This window comes from Emydura macquarii, unplaced genomic scaffold (assembly GCF_026122565.2).
Source record: "Emydura macquarii macquarii isolate MOO-44397 ecotype Brisbane River unplaced genomic scaffold, CSIRO-AGI_Emac_v2 contig_1300, whole genome shotgun sequence".
NCBI lineage: Eukaryota > Metazoa > Chordata > Testudines > Chelidae > Emydura > Emydura macquarii.
The window spans coordinates 1,801,434-1,821,548 of NW_027131437.1; the positions used below are offsets into that span (position 1 = coordinate 1,801,434).

Here is a 20,115-nt window from a genome sequence, read left to right on the forward strand (position 1 = left end):
AAGGGGCTCATGGATCATGCCAGGACGAGGCCGTTGTGGAATGAAATGGTGTGTGTGTGGGGGTCGTCAGTGCACGGGTGGGGGGAGAATCCCACCCCTCAGACAGCGGCTGCAGTGACAAACCGGAGGAACTGCCCTGCCCGAGGCGGTGCCTGGCGGTGGTTTTGGAACAAAGGGGTAAATTGGAGAGGAAGAAGCGCCCAGGGCAGCTGGAAGTGCTCCAGGCAGTCAGAGATGAAATTGCAGGAGGCCTGGTGGAGGTGGGTCTGCGAGCGTTAACTCAGCTGCAGAAGAGCTAGTCACTGCTATTTGTTAAAAAGGCGCCCGAGGAGATCCCGGCGCTCACAGGCCATTCAACCGAACCTCAGTAACAGGCAAACCTGCAGACACAAGATTGATTCGACCCCCAGCTGAACACGCTTTGCTGGGCAGAGCGAACACGGATTCTGTAAAGGGAAAGTGTCAGCATTCTGTGCGGGGACAGAGCGCACCGGGGCCGTTCAGAAAGCCTTCGACACCCATCCTTCAGCAAAGGCTCTTACGCCCAGTCAGCTGCCACGGGATCCGAGGGAAGGGCCTCTCCTGCCTCAGTTACTGGTTACAAGAAAGGACAGGAAACGAAGGGCAGGAATAAATGGCCATTTTTGGAGTGGAGAGAGGTAAATAGGGGTGTGTCCCAGGGGTCTGTACCGGGACCGGAGCTGTTCAACATGTTCATAAATGAGCTGGAAAAAGGGGCAAACAGGGAGGTGGAAACATCTTAGAGGATACAAAACTACGCAAGACAGTTAAATCCAAAGCAGACTGCGAAGAGGTACAAAGGGACCTCACAAAACGGGGGGCTGGGCAACAAACTGGCAGATGAAATTCAGTGTTGATAAATGCAAAGTGATGCACCTTGGAAAGCAGAGTCCCCCTGTACATAGAACATGACGGGTCTAAATTAGCCGTTACCACTCAGGGAAGATCTCGGAGTCAATGTGGATTGCTCTCTGAGCCAATCCACGCGCTGGGCAGCGGCAGCCAGACAAGGTAGCGCTGTTGGGCATCCCTAGGAAAGGGACAGGTAAGAGGACAGAGAACATGCTGCCGCCAGTATGGAAATGCATGGTACACCCATACCCTGACTACTGCGAGCAGGTCTAGCTGCCAGCTCAGAAGAGACATTACAATTGGGAAAAGTACAATGAAGGGCCACACAACCGAGTAGGGGGATGGAACAGCGTCCCTAGGAGGAGATTAAGCGGCCAGACTGCTGCTCTCGGCGAGATGACAAGGGGGTGTGACAGGTCTCTGGGTATGAATGGGGTGCAGACAGTGAATAAGGCAGTGTTATTTACCTCTTCACAGAGCACAAGCACCAGGGCTCACCCAGTGAAATGACGAGGCAGGTTTAAAACAAATGGAAGGAAGTATTTCACCCAGCACTCAGTCACCCTCTGGAATTCGGTGCCATGGGACATTGTGAAGGCCAAAACTGTAACTGGGTTAAAAGAAGAACCAGCTAAGTTCATGGAGGATAGGTCCATCAGTGGTCAGGGTCGCACACCCCATGCTGTGGGTGGCCCTAAACCCCTCACTAGCCACGCTGGATCTGGAGGACGGGATGCATCACTGAATAACTGCACCTGGGAGTGGCCTGTTAGAAGGCAGGACATTGGGCTAGCTGGGCCACCGCTCTGCCCCACTCTGTCTGTTCTGCTCTAACGTGAGCTCCCCGTGTGACACTAGGCCAGAAGAGCAAATGTGGTCCTGGGCTGCAGACAGGAATTTCCCGATGCTAAGAGGTTATTTTATCTCTGTATTTGGCACCTGCGTGAGCGCTGCTGGAATCCTGTGTCCAGTTCCGGGGCCCACACTTCAGGGAGGGCGTTGATCAATTGCAGAGGGGGCAGAGAAGAGGCACAAGAATGATGAAAGGGTGAGAAAACCGGCTTGGCAGCAATGGACTCCAGCTCGCTCGAGGTGGCCGTCTCTGTGTAAAGCTAAGGGGTGACGGGGCCAATCTGTGAGTACCTCGCTGGGGAACAAGTCTTTCACCGTGGCCTCCTCCCTCCAGCAAAGACAGGTCTAACCTGCTCCAGTTCGGACTGGCCACACAGCCGCGCTGTTAACAGGGAGGGTAACTAACCCTGTCCCCAGGGGCCTGGTGCAGCCTGGCACTGACCCCTTTGAATCGAGGGGGTATTTTTCTCATCGCTCTGCTCTGCTCGCTACTGTGGGGCAGCTCTCGGCCTGTGTGATGACACGGGTCCCTGCTGGCCGTGGGCTCTATGCAAGTGCCAGCAGCTAACTGCACCCAGCCAGGAAACCTCCTGAAGGATCCAGGGAGGGAGCTGGCCCCAGAGCGTCCCTCTGCTTTCACACCCGTCCTGCCTGCACCAGCCCTGCTTTGCTTGGCACCCCCGCCCACAAACTGCTGCTTGGGAGCATGCCCCGGCTCGGGGCCCCGCCCGTTGTGTGTTAGTCAGCGTCTGTCACCTGTGCAGTACATGTGTGCGTCCGTCAGTCGTCTGTGGGTCGGTCGGTCTGTCTGTCTGTCTGTTGTGAGGAAATCTGTGTGCAAACTTTAAGGCAATGAAGACACCAAAGACTCCAATAAACTGTCATCCTCAAACAAGCCCCCACTGCTCGTTGCTGGGTTTCAGAGCTGGGCTGGCCCCGTCCCAGCCGGCTCACTGTGCCCCAGCTCAGACAGCCACGCCAGCGGCTCCCCGAGTCCTGCCCTTCGCTGGTGGACAAGGCTATGCGGCCTCTCAAGACAAGACCGAGGGCTGGGCGGCACTTTTGCAGGTGATCTGTGGGGGACGCCCACCCTGGGAACAGACACAGCTGGCCCAGACACCACTGCAAGCCGGAGCAGGGAGGGCAAGAACCACACCTGCCCCTGGGGACCAAACCAGACCCTCTAGCCAGGGGTCACCCCACAGATGCAAGCACAAGCCCCGGATGAGGGCTGTCTGCAGTGGGGCACTGGCCAGGCCTGGCCCCCGGTGCAGCAGGACAGACTCCTGCCCCTCCTGGGACCCTCCACAGCCGTCTTGCTCTGCCAAGCCCCAGCAGGCCAGGGGCCATGTTGGTGATGGGCGGCTCTTCCTCCATCACTGCTCATGGGTCAGAGCCTGAACGTGCCACGTACCCCTGCCTGGCTGGCCCCACCCGGCCCCCCCGGGTGCCCTGCCCGGCACCTCGTCCAGCCTGCTGCAGGGAGAAGAAAATCATAAAGGAGCCTTTAAAAAACAAACACTTTACTGGACAGTTAAGATCACAGCAGCTCAATGTGAGCGAGTTCTGGGCTCCCAGCCTGGGTGCCAGGAGCTGCCCGCACAGCCTGGGGCCTCGCCCAGCAGCTGCCAGGCGTCGGTCTGGCCAGCACCCGCAGAGGGGCACACAGACACCTCCCCCCCGCCAGGGCTTGCCAGGAGGGGCCTGGAGCCAGGCACACGACCAGGCGGCAACAGGCACAAAACCACAAAGCTACACACACACACACGGACCCATCCCCAAGGTCCGGGTGAGGGGCCCGTGCACAGAGGTCAGCCCCCCCCCCCACTCCCCATGGCTGAGGGCAGGTCCCTGCACAGAGGGTCAGCCCCCCACTCCCCAGGGTGGGGCCCCCTCACATTCACTCACAGGCTGGGATCGAGCGGACTATCTGCACAGCGACCTCCCAGGCCGTGGAGCACCCCAGCCAGCAGGCAGCCCGTGGTGCTCAGGCCCACCCCCATGCGTGGGGAGTGGGGATGGGGGGAATGGGCTGGGAGCTGGCAGGCCCCATGCTGCGCCAAACCGGCCCTGCGACATGGACAGGCCAGGAGCCTGAGTGGCTGGAAGCAGGACCCGCACAGCGGGGCTGCTGCTCCCCGTCTCCTCCCAGGCCTGGCAGAGGCTGGGGAGCCCTCCAGGGCAGCTGGTGACCCGGGAGACGCTGCAGTACGGAGCTCCGGGCAGGATCACTCCCCCGCACCCCTCTGCAAGCGTGACGTCGTCCCTGGCTCTCGCGGCCCCCATGCAGGGCTCAGGCCCGAGGGGCAGACAGCTGGCAGGGCTACGGTTCCTGCAGGACGGGGTGCTCGGCTGGGCTGGCTCTGGGGCTCTCCGGCTGGCCCCCATACATGGCGCTGAACTGGGCCCGGCACTCCTGGAGCAGCTTGTGGCCCACAGGGGAGGTGAGCCCCACCAGGCAGTGTGCCCGCACGATGCCCGCCTGGCCCCCCGACACCAGCCAGCTGTGAGAGTCCAGGTTGGGGCTGAAGCGAACCTGTGGGGAAGGGGAGAGTCAGAAAGGGCCTGTGGGGGGAGCTCAGCCCCCAGGTACACAGGGGCGGGGGGCCCGAGTGGGGGTGGAGGGGGATAGGCGCAGGTGTGGGACTGTCACAGCTCATCCTTCAGATTGTGAGGGGCTGGTCACAGGCCCCCTGCCGTCCCTGGGGATCAGCACCCCTCCTGGGGATCAGCACCCCCCAATTGCCATTACCTCCTGTGCTGCCTTGGCCCAGCCCCAGCAGCGCAGGGGGGCTGAACACCCAGTGGTGGGTTCAAGCGTCCCAGCCCGCCCCACAGTCCCTTCGTCTCACCGCCGCACCGTGGACAGGCTCTGAGGGGAGAGGCAGACACTGGAGGGGCTAGCCCTGCGCCCCACAAGGGGCTCCTGCTGCAGCCCAGGGCAGCTTGTGGCCCAGACCTCGGCCAGAGAACCCTGGCACCACAGGCTGGGCAGGTTCCTGCCCCCCAGCCCTGCCCTTCCAGCCCTCTCCCCACAGCGAGGCGCAAGGGCCAGCAGAGCATGTGGAGACCCTCCCAGGGCTGGCGTGGAGGGGGTGCTGGGCCCTCCCTGGCATGGTGGGGGCAGAGAGGGGCCGGTCGGGGTGCCAGGCCCCAGTGGCGCAGCTGGGTTACCAGGAGAACCCCTCCGGGGCCAGCGCTCACCTTGTGGATGGACTCCAGCTGCATGCGGTCCAGGGTCAGCTCTGCCTTCACCTCCTGCTCGTGCATCCTGCGCATGGGCTCCCGGCTGAAGAAGTTTCGGAAGCTGCGCTGGGGGGCAGGGCACAGGGTGAGGAAGACGCTGCGGCCGGGCCCCATGGGAAGGGTACATGGGTCGGGGGCTGGGCTGTGTGACCACGGGGGGGAAGAACCCCATGGGTGGGGGCCCTTGGGACAGCCGCTCCCCAGCTGGTTGCCTTGGGAGAAGGCCCCGACTGTCCCAGCTCCAGGAGCTGCTCCCCCGCACTGGGGACTGGGGGGGAAGGAGGCTGTGGGACAGGAGCTGCCAGGAGACCCCACGGGCAGCAGCACAGGGGAGATGTGGAGCCTCAGCACAGCTGGGGGCTGCTGACACATGCCCAGGCCCCCCCCCCCCCCTCCCACACACACACAGGAGAGGAGGGGAGGCCCGGCCCCCGGGTCATACAAGGAGCTCTCCGGGTCAGTGCCCGTACCAGGTCGGTGTCCTGGAAGCAGAGGTAGTGCTCCTTCGCCATCTCGCTGTAGGTCCTGGCCGTCGCTGCAGGCCCTGGCCTCGGCTCCTTGGTCTCGCCGCCAGCAGGGCTGCAGGGCATCAGATCAGCTTTGTAGATTGGCTGGGAGAGGAGAGACGTCCTGAGGGCAGGGCCAGGCTGCGGGCAGCTGCCCTGACAGGAGAAGTACCCGTGGTGGCAGTGGGGCGCCAGCCGAGAGCTGAGGGGAACAGGGACGCCGGGGAGGGAGACGGAGCAGCTGAGCTCGGCCAAACAAAAAGGCCAGGCCACGGGACTCAAGGGCTGTGCTGAAACCGGAGCTGCGGAGCCGAAAGTTGCTATGTGGGACATTAGGCCTAACTGGTGGCCCCAGGAAGGAGGGATGGGCCATTCCACCCAACACTCCCTCTGCAGGGCCTGAAAAGAGAGAGCCGGGAGGAGCAGGAAAGAACAAAAACCAGCTGAAAGAACGGGGGAGGGAGCTGCCCCCGCGTGTCCTGGATCTCGGGCCTGCATTTCTCAGGATCAGGATGATGCCCTGACCAGAAGGGGCCAGAGCGCAGCCAAGAGGACACCGGCTCCAGTGGGAATCCCAACCCCCCTTCCCAGGGAGGACATGACTTGGATGGAGCAGCCGCAGCGTATCTCGGCTAACGTGCTCGCTCTAAGGCCAGCTCTCGGCTCCTGACACCGGGTTTCCCTCCCAAATCTCTCCCCGGCTGAAGGGAAAGGAAACCAGGGATGCGGTTACAACTGATGCCTGATTTAAGGCTTTCCGTGGCGCTGGGGCCGAGGTGGGCACGGGCGCGTTTGCCACAGGACGGAGCAGGCTGAGGCCTCTGAAGACCGAGCCCTGGCCCTTGTCCCACACCGGGCAGCCTGGGTCTGGGAACACCTCAGGCCCCTTTATCCCATCTGGCCCTGCACTTGGAGCAGGGCCCTCCAGTGCCTGCCTGCCTGAGCACCAGCCCTGCACCCGCCCTGCGTGCAGCACGCCAGCCCTGCAGACACACGGGAGGCTGCACGACAGAGCAGGGAGCCACGGGCTGCGAGGCCCACGGAGACCCTCGCTCCCAGGGCCAGCGGAGACATCCTGGGCTTCCAGGTGGGCAGGACGTTTGAACGGGACGTACTCCCGTCTTTGCCTTGACCGCATGGCCCCACTCCCCTGGAGCCCCTCTGCCTACCGTTCACGCACCCCCCCGCTCCCATGGTCCCCCAGCCCCATGACCCCGTCCTGCCAAGTTACCTCCTCCCCCACACCCCACAGCCCCACGCTGTCAAACCATGCGCCCGGTGGAGCCCTAGGGCTCCGGTGACCAGACGTCCCACGCTGGCCAGGACAGTCCCGTTTTTACGCCCCGTCCTGGCTGTCCCGACTTCTGAGAAAAACGGGCCTTTGTCCGGTTTGCTCTTGCCACCTTGATCAGTTGGCAACAGCAAAGGGACAGAGGAATGTGCAGGGAGGGGGGCAAGAGGCAATGCCAGCCCCATGCGGGGAGGAGGCAGGGCGCGGGTGAGCGGCGTGGGCCAGCCCTGCACAGGGAAGGCATGCGTGGCTCTGTGCCACGTGGTGTCCCTTTTTCCTTTTGAGAAATACGGTCGCCCAACCTATGGCCCCCCATGCCACCACCGGGTTCACCATCCCCAGCCCCCGCACCGGCCCCCCGAGCCCTGCCCTGACCCTTGGGCTGCTCCCCCACCAAGGACAGACACTCACAAATCTGCGCTCCGAGGGCCGCTTGACGCTGAGCGGGTTCACGGCCAAGTCGGGGAGCACAGCCGCCAGCAGCTCCCCAGTGATGTCCCCGGCCGCCACCGCATTCAGCCAGTCGGAACTGGAGATGCTCTGCCAGGGGAGAGGGGCTCTCAGGCCAGCTGGACAGACCCTGCTCCAACACGGAGGTGCCCTGGTGCCCCACCCGCCAAGCCCCACGGGCGCCCACGCAGGCAGGAAAAGGGGAACAGGCTCTTTCCCTGGGCAGCAGGCCCTGGCTTCGCCCCACCGCGGGGGGCTGCGTGGGGGACTCCCAGCTTGTCCAGCAGAGCCAGGGGCCCTGCTCCAGCGAGCACAGTATGTTCAGGAGCCAAACCCAGCCAAGGGCAGGAGCTGGCAGCCTCCCTCCCTCCCTCCCTCCAGGGCACAGCTGGCACCCCCAAGCACCCCAGGACCTTGGCCCCAGGGCTCCCTGCCAGCCTCTTACCCACACAGTCCCCTTGCGAGGGGCCACGAAATAGGCCTTGAAGCCCAGGTAGCCGGCGTCAATATAGTGGATTCCACAGAGTCCGTACCTGCAACAGAGAGAGGCAGAGTGAGCGTCTGGCGCTGCCAGGCTGCTCTGTACACAGGGAGCCCGGCAGGCCCTGGCCCGTTCAGCGCCAGCCCCAGCGCCAGCCCCAGGAGGAGGACGTGCAGGAGGCAGGCGGCGCCCAGCAGCCATGCAGGAAGGGTCACTCACGAGGCGTAGCAGTTGTCCTGGGCCACGGTGACGCCATTGTAGGGCAGGAGCCAGGTGATCTCGGTGGTCAGGAAGCGCTTGATGCTGTTGATGGGCTCGTAGAGCCGCCGCAGGTCCCAGAACTTGATCTTCCGGTCGTTCCCCGCCGTCACCAGAAAGTTGCTGAGAACCAGAGGAGCAGCAGCACTCAGGCTGGGACCCTGGCCCCAGGTCCTCTTGCCCCCTGCCCCCTGCGAGCCAGCACCTTGGGGCCAGCTCAAACGCCCAGCCCACGCTCCCTCCCCAGCTGTTTAAGCAAACCTCTTCCCCCACTGCGTGTGAGCAGGGCTTTCCTAGCCCAAGCCAGGCCCCTCCCTTTCCCTCTCTGGCCCAGCCCAGCCCTCACCTGTTGACCTTGCACCACTCGATGCTCCTGACGGCGTGGTCATGGGCAAGGAAGCACCGGAACGGGTAGAGCTTGAGGGAGCCATCAGGCTGGCGCACTCGCTGTAGCAGGGACTTGGTGGGCAGGTTCCAGATGGCCACAGTGCCTAGGGGGACACACCAAGATGCCCATTACCCAGTGGGGAGCCCAGCGCAGGCAGCCCACACACACCACCACACACACCACCGGACCCTGGCAGAGGGACAGCGTCAGCATTAGGGCTCATGGGAATTGTCTAATGTCTACGAGCAGTCTGTCCGACTCTACCCATCCGCTCAGCATCGCCACCAGCTGCCAGCTCATGCCGTGGCCCCTAGGTCTCAGCAGAGCGCTGACCAGTACATAGGCAGTACTGAGCTAGTCACTGAGGCTGAGGCCCCAGTAATCGTGTAGGGTTTCACGAAGGTATGGACTGATGCCCATGATCTCTGAGATGGGGATGCCTTTAAGGAGGGCGACAGACGAGGAGATCTGGTGGAATGCGTACGGATCGAGTCCGGAGGGGTGGCATTACGGATCCAGCAGCACTGCCTGATGCAGTTTGAGCCTTTGAGCGGATATGGCTGAGCCCTTCCATCTCTCTGCAATGGAAAGGAATAGCCCAGGGCACTTCCCGAAGGGTTGTGTCCTATCAAGGTGGAATGCCAGGGCTCTCCTGACATCCTGCAGCATGCGTATGCAGCATGGCCTCCATAGCGTCTCAGTGAAGCCGAAGGTAAAAGGCTGGAAGATGAATGGACTGGTTCATGTGGAGTGAGGAGGCAACTTAATTTTATTCCTGAAGTGTGACCTTATCTGGGAAGAATATCGGATATGGGGGAGGTGCCACCAGGGCTGCTATTTCCCCAGTCCTTCCAGCTGAGGTAACTACAATTAGGACGACTATTTTCATCGATAGTGAACAGGTGGCCATAGGTTTGAAAGAGGGTCTCATGAGCCCTTTCAGCCCAGGTTTAAGTCCCACAAAGGGCTGGGAAGGCGAGGCTGAGGAAAGGTTTGTTCTTCCCTTTAGGAACCTCTTTGTGGTTGGGTGCGATAGAATTGAGTGCCCTTCTACAGGCTGGTGAAACGCTGAGATGGCCGCTAAATGGACTTTGAGGGACCTCAGAGATAACCCCGAGTTCTTAAGAGTTAGGGTGTACTCGAGAATATGAGAGCGAGAGATGCCTTGACTGGAGAGATTTGCCTAGATGAGCACCAAGCCTGGAACCTCGTCCATTGCAGGTAAGTGCGGCGTTTGGAGGACTTTCTGCTATGTAGCAGGACCTCCTGTACCTCTTCCGAGCATGCTAATTCTAGAGGTTAGAACCACGTACGAGCCAAGCCTTGAGGTGGAGAATCCCCAGGTTGGATGTACAGTGTGTCCCTTGTCCTGGGAGAGGAGCTGTGGTGTGACCGGAAGGTAGAGCAGTGGGCACATCGCGAGCTGCATCAGGTACGGATGCCAGGTTTGTCTCAGCCGTGGGGGGCAACAAGGATCACACGAGCTCGGTCCCTCTTTATCTTTAACAGAATCTTTAGCAGCAGAGGAAACGGGGGAAGGCATAAAGAAGGTCCCTGTCCCAGGGGAGAGCCCAGGGAGTCCTGCTGGCCAGTCCCTGCTCAGGAGCAGAATTGCTTGCACTTCCTGTTCCGGTGAGTGGCACACGGGTCTGTGGATGCTGTCCCCAAGTGCAAACACTGCATCTCCCAAGCGTGGTCGTCTGGGAACTTGCGGCTCAGACTGCCCGCTAGGGAGTTCTGCGAATGAGGCACCAGTTCCACAGCTTCATCACTTGCGAGCACAGGGAGGGCGACCTGGCTGATAATACACGCAGGCTATGTTGTCTCACTCTTACGTCAGACCCTCCTACGTGCGGCAGTGAATGAGCGCAGGAATTCCTGACAACTCACGGAGGTTGATGTGGAGGTACGTCTCTGAACAAGACCGTTTTCCTGGCATTTTCAGGGTGTTTAGATGGGGGATGCACTGACTGTGAGGCGTGCCGCTGGCTGCACCTAGAAGAAGGGAATGCCTTTGCCAACACTGGCTGCGTTCCTCCACCAGTTCAGGGAGTCTCTGACCCTGGAGGGCAGCAAGAGTGGCTTGTAGGGAGTCTCTGTTCAGCTTGTGTACCGAGCCAAACCATATCTGGAGGCATCGCATGTGAAGCCTGGGATTATCGCGGTGCTGGCTGCCATATGCCCAACAATTTGGAGGCAAACTCTGGCTGACACTTGCGGGCTGCATTGAGCCGTGTCTAGGAGCGATACCAAGTACAGGAACCTGTCTTGAGGAGGAAAGGCTTTGGCCCGGAGAGCGTCCAGGTTGGCTCCAATGAACTCCAGATGTTGGACCAGTGTAAGGATCGACTTCTGGGAACGGATTTGTAGGCCTAGCTCCATGAACAAACTTACTGTGCGCTCAGTGACTTGACAAGCCTCCTGTAGAGACCGGGCCTGAGACGGCAGTTGTGCGGGTAGGGGTAGATCATAATCCCTTGAGAGCACAGGTGAGCGCTACTACTGAGAGAACTTGGGAGAACACTCTCAGGGCTGATGGCAATCTCGAGGGCAGCACTCTGTACTGATGATAGTTTCCTAGGGTGAACCTTAGGAAGCGTCTGTGAGCTGGTAATATCACAATGTGGAGGTAAGCATCCTGTAGGTCAAGGGCTGAAAACCAATCTCCCTGTTCCAGTGAGGGAATGATCATTGACAATGTAACCATCTTGAGCTCTGAAAAACTCATTGAGAGCTCTGAGGTCTAAGATGGGTCTCCAACCTCCCTTTCTTTTCAGCATTAGGAAATACTGAGAATAGAATCCTTTGCCCAGTAGACATTGAGGTACTGGGTCCTCTGGCTCCCAACAGCAGGAGGCAGTTCATCTCCTGCTGAAACAGACTCTCGTGAGGCAGGTCCCTGAAGGAGGACGGGGAAGGGTGATGTGGAAGGGGTAGGGAGATGACATGGATGAAGTAAACAGAACTGATGATTTCCAGAACCCATAGATCTGTGGTTATGTGCTCCCGAGTGCTGCGGAACACTACCAGGCAACGGCCAAATAGGGCAGATGATGGTTGGGGGTGTCTCGTGGTGCCTCAACCGGCCCATCAAGTGTTTTTGAGCAGGTGTGGTTGGTAGAGGGCTGGGCCCCTGAGGACTTGCGCCTAGACAATTTATTTTTCTTTGCATTCGTAGTTGCATTGAGGTGTAAATTGGGATGAGTATAGTCTCCGATGGTATTGACACTAACCCATCTCTTTTGTCCTGGGGTGCAGATACATGAGTACCCCCCAAACCTTTACGGAATGAAGCGAAGCATCAGTTTTCTCTGGGACCAGTATTGTTCAACATATTCAGACATGATCAGGAAAAAGGGTTAGCAGTGAGGTGGCAAAGTTTGCAGAGGATACAGAACGACTGCAAAAGAGAAGAGTGAGGGGGGATTTGATAGCAGCCTTTAACTACCTGAAAGGGTGTTCCAGGGAGGATGGGGCTAGGCTGTTCTCGGTGGTGGCAGATGACAGAACAAGGAGCAACGGTCTCAAGTTGCAGGGCGGGAGGTCTAGGTTGGACATTAGGAAAAAGTTTTTTACTAGGAGGGTGGTGAAGCACTGGAATGGGTTACCTAGGGAGGTGGTGGAATCTCCATCCTTAGAGGTTTTTAAGCTGAGGCTTGACAAAGCCCTGGCTGGGATTATATAGCTGAGGTTAGTCCTGCTTTGAGCAGGGGGTTGGACTAGATGACCTCCTGAGGTCCCTTCCAACTCTAATATTCTATGATTCTATAGTTTAGTCCAAAGCAGACTGTGAAGAGTTACAAAGAGACCTCACAAAACTGGGTGACTGGGCAATAAAATGGCAGATGTTGATAAATGCAAAGTAATGCACATTGGAAAACATAATCCCAGCTACACATAAGAAAGGACGTGCTCCCACTCAAGGTAGAGATTTTGGAGTCAATGTGGATAGTTCTCTGAAAACATCCATTCAGCGTGCAGCAGCAGTCAGAAAATCTAACCGAGTGCTGGGAATCATTAGGGAAAGGGTGGATAATAGAACAGTCAATACCACAACGCCACTGTGTAAATCCATGATTCGCGCACACCTTGAATATCGCGGCACTTCTGGTTGTCCCATCGCAAAAAACATGCCCTAGTCGGTACCTTCGCCAGTGCTGAGGTAACAAAAATGATTAGAGGTACGGAACGGCTTCCAAATAAGACGACATTAAAACGACTGGGACTGTTCAGCTAGGACAAGAGATGACAGAGGGGATACGATAGAGGTCTATAAAATCACGGATGGTGAGGAGAAAGCGCATAAGGAAGCGTCATTTACTCCTGCACATAACACAAGAGCCAGGCGTCACCCAATGAAATTAATAGGCAGGAGGTTTAAACCAAACATAAGGAAGTGCTTCTTCAGACAGCACACACTCACCCTGCGGAACCTGTGACAGGGGGGCCTATGCTCTGCAGCCTCCTGCTGGAGGCCTCACGGCCCAGCCACACCCTGCCCCAGAAAAGGGCAGTGGAGAGGGTCCTCCAAGATCCCTAGAGCAGCTGCTGGCAGGGACTGGGAGAGCAAGGAACGGGTGCCCGGCTGGCTGCAGGAGCTGCAAGGGCCAAGGCAGTCTGCTGGCAGGGACTGTGGGAGCCCAGGAATAGCTCCTGGCTGGCAGGGACTGGGGAGAGAGGAAGACACTCGTGGCTGGCTGCTGGGACTCAACTAAGACAGGCTACGGGGAAGCGGCTCAGGGAAATGTGGAGCAGCAATTAATAAAGGGACGCAGCACGAGGTTGCTTTACTTGAAGGTCCCTGGGCTGGGCCCAGAGCAGTGGGGGGACTGGGGGAAGGAAGGGAATTAGAAGTGGGGCAGCACAGGGAAGGGGGGAGGCGTTACCGGGACTGACTCAGTAGGGAGCACTGCTCGGCGCCCTGAGCCAGAGGAGCAGCTCAGCAGAAGGCTGGGGTCACGGAGGACTCAAGCAGAGGCAAGGAGTCCCCAGGGAAGAAGCCCTCAACACCAGAGAAGGAGCCTCGCAACCTAGCCAGAGCAAGCGAGCGACCCGTGACGGGCCCGGCTGCACTGCTCAGGGACTGAGCCCAGGGAGGGCTGCAGGACGCTGAAGACGCTTTTGGACTGCACCCCGGAAGGGGTTGCTTTGTTTGTTTTGCACACAGACAGCTCTGCAGACGAGTCATGCGCTGAGTCATCGAAGACCCACCGACGAGCACAGAGGCCGATGGGGCACTGTGAGCAGAGACAAAACGGCATGGGTGCACACAGACACACACAGACACACCCCATTACAAACTCATTGCCAGGAGATGTTGTGAAGGCCAAAAGTGTAACTGGGTTCAGAAAAGAACTAGACAAGTTCATGGAGGACAGCTCCATCGACGGCTCTTAGCCAGGACGGGCAGGGCACAGCCCCACGCTCTGGGTGTGCCTAGTCTCAGCATCTGGCAGTCGAGAACAGAAGACGGGCTGGATCACCTGATAACTGCCCAGTTCTGTTCATTCCCGCTGAAGTGCCTGGCTTTGGCCACTGTCAGAGACTGGACACCGGGCTAAATGGACCATTGGTCTGACCCAGGGTGGCCATTCTTATAGCCCACAGCCCCCTGCTTTCTGCCCTCACCACTCCCAGCTCTGCCGAGGCCCCTTGGTTCTGAGCCGCAACCCCTGCCACTGCTGCAGAAACGGCCTCCCGACTGGCAGCGGCAGAACGGGCCAAGCTCACTGCACTGCTGGGGCTGGGACAGCCCTGCTGCCGTCACGGGGCCAGCGCGTAGGCTGGGCGAGCCGGGGAGCGCAACACCCCAGCATTACGTATCTGGGCATTACGTATCTGGGCAGGTAGTGCAAGGGGAGCATTGGGGGGCCCCGTGCCAGCAGTGCCAGCCGTGGGCCAGGGCACCCCTCACTGCAGTGCAGGGTCCCTGATCAGCGCAAAGCACTTCCTACTGACGAGAACCCGAGCGTGGGTGCGGGGCCAGGGGCTTCTTCCGACAGGGCTCAGTGAAACCCGAGCCACCTCCTGGTGCAGTGTCGGAGGTGAGACGGGGATCTCCCAGCAGAGCCCCCCCCCAGCTGCCCCTCGCCCCCCCCCCCAGTGAAATCTATTGCCCCTGCCCAGCGAGGGAGCAGAGCTGTCCATACGCATCTGCCCACCTCAGCACAGCTGGGGCCTCAATCGACCCCCTCTGCCAGTGCTTTCTAGCCACCCCGCCCAGTTCCCACCCTCCCCCCCGAACCCCTGCCCCCAGTGCCCATCCCGCCCTGTCACCTACCCAGTGACCCATCCCACCTGCCTCTTTGGCCCCTGCCCGCCCGGCGCTGAGCGGGAGCCAGACTCACCATCATAGAAGCCGGCTGCCAGGTGGTGGTGAGGTTTGGAAGGCATCCAGGAGAGGCTGAAGCATTGGCCGCACTCAGACGAGTTCCCTGCCTGGATGGAGCCCACCTGCAGGGTGGCGATGCACTGCACCTGTGGGGCCGAGGCACGGCCTGGGTTACATACCGCCAGCCACCCAGGCAGCGCCTACAGCAATGGCATTGGGGGAAGCGAGGGACCAGCCCCAGGGGAAAGGGCATCACTCAGCCCCATGAGCCACAACCACCGGGGCGAGTGCCCTGTGGGACCTGGCCCCATTCCCATCTAGACTGGGCCCCCACAGGGAAATGACCTGTGCTGCCATGAGGCAAAGCTGATTTCCATTGCACGTCCCGGCCCCACACTCCTGGGGCTCAGGACTGGTGTCCCCTAGTAGCCCAGGTTCCATTTGCAGTCCCAGCTCCCCGGGCTGGAGGGGAGTGTGGCGGTGAAGGGCTGACGGCACCAGCACTGGCGGCATACACTCACCTTGCAGATGGTGTGCTTTGGGAAGGACCCACCTAGGAGAAAGGAGAGAGCAGGACAGTCAGAGAGGACACGAGCTCTGCCAAGGCTCCCTGACTGGGTGAGGCTGTCCCACAGCCCAGGCGAAGGGTCCGAGTGCCTAAAGGGCCACACAGCTTGGCTGGCATGGCAGCAACGTCACAAAAAGGCTGCAAGGGCTGGAGAAAGGGCTGTGCAGCTGATCTGTCCAGCTGAGCTCAGAGAGTTGAGCTGATCCCCTTCCTGGAGAGAAAATCCCAGCCACTGCGGGACTTTTCAACAGAGCCAAGGGCAGAACAAGGGCCCACGGCGGGATGCTGAAGGCAGAAGTGTTGCGAATGAAAAGGTGGCACCAGTTCCTACCCGCGAGGCGGGCGAACCGGTGGGACAAACTCTCCAGGGCAGTGGGACATTCTCCAGCTCTTGTTTTCCATCCAAACCGGCTGCCTTGCTGGAAGGCGCTTTAGCCAAACAAGTTACTGGGCTCGATGCTGGGGGAGGCTGCCCGGCCCGTGTATCCAGCAGGCCAGACCAGACGACCTGATGGAAGCTAGGAGCTCTGCCTTCATTAGCAATCATTAGGCCACCTCCTTAGACAGACAAGTGGCCAAATGGCCAGTTACTGCAGACTGAGCAAATATCTGTGCAGGGCCTATCCCTGAGCTGGGCAGCGTGCAGAGTGCAAGCCAGCTACGGGCAAGACAGCCAGAGCACGCTCCGGGCCTGCCCGCCCCTTTGGCAGTCCCTGCACATCCTGAGCGAGGGAGGGAGTGCAGGGCAGCAGGTGTCAAAAGCAGGGCAGCGGGACTCCCACTGCTGGGGCAGCTGCCCAGGGAGCTGCCAAGGCTGGCACAGATCCTGCTCCTGAGACAGGGCTGGCTGGGTGGGGCCAACACATGCTGCAGTTGGGACCCCAAGTGAAGCTCTATCCTTGTGTCGGGAGCCTCTGTACCCCCAGCCAGTTCTGAGAGGGCTTCTCCCACTGGGACTCCTGGGGGTCTCGCACTGGTCTTGCCAGCCCAGGCAAGGGCCCTGCGGGTGCTCAGCACCCAGCAACGTCAGGCTCAGGCACTCTGCCCTGAAGGACCCCCTTACCTTCTGGGGCTAGGGACTGAGGGAGTGTCACAGAACCATAGAGTTGGCAGGGCCTTCAGGAGGTCATCTAGTCCAACCCCCTGCTCACAGCAGGACTAACCTCAGCTATATAATCCCAGCCAGGGCTTTGTCAAGCCTCAGCTTAAAAACCTCTAAAGATGGAGATTCCCCCACCTCCCTAGGTAACCCATTCCAGTGCTTCACCACCCTCCTGAGGAAAAACTTTTTCCTAATGTCCAACCTAGACCTCCCGCCCTGCAACTTGAGACCGTTGCTCCTTGTTCTGTCATCTGCCACCACTGAGAACAGCCTAGCCCCATCCTCCCTGGAACCCCCTTTCAGGTAGTTAAAGGCTGCTATCAAATCCCCCCTCATTCTTCTCTTCTGCAGACTAAACAAGCCTAGTTCCCTCAGCCTCTCCTCACAAGTCTTGTGCTCCAGCCCCCAAATCATTTTTGTTGCCCTCCGCTCGACTCTCTCCAACTTGTCCACATCCTTTCTGTAGTGGGGGGCCCAAAACTGGACACAATATTCCAAATGCGGCCTCACCAATGCCGAATAGAGGGGAATGATCACTTCCTTCGATCTGCTGGCAATGCTGCTCCTAATGCAGCCCAATATGCTGTTAGCCTTCTTGGCAACCAGGGCACACTGCTGACTCATATCCAGCTTCTTATCCACTGTTACCCCAAGGTCCTTTTCTGCAGAACTGCTGCCTAGCTTGTCGGTCCCCAGTCTGTAGCTGTGCATGGGATTCTTCCGTCCTAAGTGCAGGACTCTGCACTTGTCCTTGTTGAACCTCATTAGATTTCTTTTGGCCCAATCCTCCAGTTTGTTTAGGTCACTCTGTATCCTATCCCTACCTTCCAGGGTATCTACCACTCCCCCCAGCTTAGTTGCACCCTCAGCAAGTTTGCAGATGACATCTACCCCGTCCTCCAGATCATTAATGAAGATGTTGAACAAAACCAGCCCCAGGACCGACCGCCAGCTAGACATGGAGCCATTGATAACTACTCGTTGAGCCCTATGCTCTAGCCAGTTCTCTATCCATTTTATAGTCCATTCATCCAACCCATACTTCTTTAACTTGCTGATAAGAATACTGTGAGAGACTGTATCAAAGGCTTTGCTAAAGTCAAGGTATATCACACCCCCACTTTCCCCTGTGCTCTGCCCCAGCTTTTAACAGTCCCTCAAAGGAGCCCTTCCACGCGTCACACCCCAACGTGTCCCGCTCTCCCCTGAAGACAGGCCATGCAGCCTCAAAATCTCCAAGAGCCCCTGAATGCCAGCCCTCCTGCCTCAGCCCGTGAGATCTGCCCAGCGAGTCCGGCTGAGCCAGACACCAGGGCAGCAACTTTCACACTCTTCAGAGACTCATGCACCTCTCAAGCATCTCCAACGACATCAGGCAGCCTTTTCCCAACAGAGCGGGGTTCTCAGTCCCCTGGGCACAGCATGGGAAGTCCTTAGGTTGGCACAGAGAACGAAGGTTAAGACATAGCCCAGCCTGACCAATGCCATGGCTCCCTCGGACCACGCACTGGGCTCTGCGGGACAGCATGGCTGCCTCGAGGTCACCGTGGCTGGGTTCCCAGGCATCGCATTTCTCAGAGTTTTCACAAAGCAAAGCGGGTTTCACAGCCCCATGCCCTGCCCCCGGTGCTCCAGGGTCTCAAGACTGTCACCCCCTCCCCAAGGTGCAGGAGAGCCCATGCACCCGCCCGCCCCCGCCCCACCCCATCCTGCCAGGTGGCGCGGCTCTTCCTACCTTTTACCTGGGCTCTCCTGTGCGTGAGCAGGGCCTCGGGGTGCGGGAGGCTGTACAGCAACACTCTGCCATCGGAACACGCTGCCGCCAGGAGGCCCAGCCGGCTCATCTGGGGGGGCTGGAGGGACAAACGTGCAGGCTGAGAGGCCAGGCTCCTGAGGGGACCCACCCAAGGCATCCCACCCCCCCAGAGCCATGGCCCCTGGCTGCAGCAGTCTGTGCCCGGGGGCGGGGGCCATCCTTGGGCATCGCTCCGTGCTGGGAGCTGCAGGGCCCCCACAGGCTGCAGATCAGCGGCCCAGCTCGAAGGCGGGTGGGATCCATGTGTTTGGGGCCTCATGCCTGCACTGCTGTGATCCTACCTTCCTGCCGGTGGTGGGCAGCTCCCAGGCTCCGCTGGGGCAGAACTTCATGTCCCAGATGCAGCCATGGTCCGTGGCGATGGCGTAGGCCAGCCTGGCTTTGGTGGCAGAGCTGCAGGCACAAGCGAGTTAGGATGGGCCTGGCTGGGGGGTGTCCAGAGCCCCCCCACCCACACAGCAGCACATATGCACAGGGCAGCAGGGCATGGCTCCAGCACGGCCCCGTGTGCGTGTGGAGCGGGCAGAGCTCAACAGCTGCCGGCTCTGCCACCCAGACCCCGCACAGCCTGGGCCCAGGCCAAGTCTCCAGCCAGGGCCAACAAGGTAGGCTGTGCCCTCCCCTCCCCAGAGCAGCTCCAAGGCGCCTGGGCCAGGCTGGGCCGCGGTTTCTGCCCAGGACTGGGCGACAGCTCCAGGGACCTGGAGTGAGCCATGGCCTGCGCAGGGCATGGCCACGTGCCCCAGGTGTGTGCGAGGCCCACTTCTCACCCGGGGCATGTGGGCCCCATGCTCACCCCCTGCCCAGGGCTCTGCACTTGCCCTACACCCCCAGGCTGTGCGCTCACCCTCCACAGCCCTGCGCCTGCCCCACCCCCAGGGCTCTGAGCTCGCCCCCCCGGCTCCACACTCACCTCCCAACCCCTGCTCCAGGGCTCTGTGCTCGCCCTCCACAGCCCCCACGCCCCACCCCAAGGACCGTGCGCTCGCCACACGTGACTCACCCGGTCTCCGGCTGCAGCATGCCCAGACCCCAGAGCTGCAGCAGCGCAGGGCCCGTGTGGAGCTCAGCCAGGCTGTGCTTCTCGTCCATGCCCTGGTTACAGTAGAGTGCCACGTACTGGTCGGCGGCAGAGCCCTCCGGAGACGGGCACCACTCCATTGCCCACACAGGGCCACCCACAAAGAAGGACACGTCCAGACGCTCCTCATGGGGCTGCAGGGAGTTGAACCTGCCGGTGGGAATGGGAGCCATGGGCACCAAGGGAGCGGCAGGGCAAGGGGTGCTGCCAGCTAAGGGCTGGGCAGCTGTGGGGAGGATGTGCCGACTAAGGCTGATGCGTGCCCCGTAGGGTCTGCAGGCTGCCCTGACATCCTACGCAGTGATGGAGCCATGCTCCAGAGCGAGAGTGCTGCCTGGGCCTGAGCCCCACAGCCTGGTGCTCCTGCTCCAATCACTGGGGCAGAGTGGAGAGTCTCAGGTCCAGCAGGGAGGCGCAGAGTACGCTGGGGGGGGCCTCAATTCCCATTAACGCCGGAGCGTGTCTCTGCTGGATCTCAGGGGCTAGACCCTGCTCTGGGGGTGGGGGATGGGGTTGCCAAGGCCCAGCAAGCCATTCTGGAGCAGGCACAGCCCTCCAGCTGCCAGGCCAGCTCTGGGTGGCTCCTACAGGTGACCCTGGGGCTGGACCATACCTGTTGATTCGGTACAAGACGCCGTCTTCTTCAATGCCCTCCCGCTGGATGGAGAAGAGCGGAGACTTCACCTCCCCAGGCAGGTACTGGGCATATTCGCTGAAGGGGCAGAAGGAGACCGTTGAGCGGCCACTCCCCCTCTCTCAGGCACTTTACTCGGGAAACACGCCCGGCCCCCCACCCCCTCCGGGGAACCGGCCCAGCCCAGCACGCCGGCATTATCAGACACCTGCCGATCACTGTAGGGAACAGCCCCTCT

At 60.2% G+C, this 20,115-nt stretch overlaps 1 protein-coding gene across 1 annotated transcript in view; it reads right to left on the reverse strand.

Moving 5' to 3' along the window:
• Positions 1-3,231: 3,231 nt before the first annotated feature.
• Positions 3,232-20,115, reverse strand: part of GTF3C2 (general transcription factor IIIC subunit 2) — a 34,260-nt gene continuing 17,376 nt past the window's right edge. The window contains exons 6-18 of the mRNA XM_067550533.1: positions 19,857-19,955; positions 19,166-19,393; positions 18,444-18,555; positions 18,082-18,199; positions 15,198-15,229; positions 14,693-14,822; positions 8,304-8,448; positions 7,919-8,080; positions 7,664-7,751; positions 7,180-7,308; positions 5,442-5,582; positions 4,930-5,037; positions 3,232-4,261 (exon numbers count right to left, since the gene is read on the reverse strand). Coding sequence (XP_067406634.1) covers positions 4,049-4,261; positions 4,930-5,037; positions 5,442-5,582; positions 7,180-7,308; positions 7,664-7,751; positions 7,919-8,080; positions 8,304-8,448; positions 14,693-14,822; positions 15,198-15,229; positions 18,082-18,199; positions 18,444-18,555; positions 19,166-19,393; positions 19,857-19,955 — 1,705 coding nt within the window. The 3' untranslated portion in view covers positions 3,232-4,048. The remainder of the gene's footprint in view (positions 4,262-4,929; positions 5,038-5,441; positions 5,583-7,179; positions 7,309-7,663; positions 7,752-7,918; positions 8,081-8,303; positions 8,449-14,692; positions 14,823-15,197; positions 15,230-18,081; positions 18,200-18,443; positions 18,556-19,165; positions 19,394-19,856; positions 19,956-20,115) is intronic.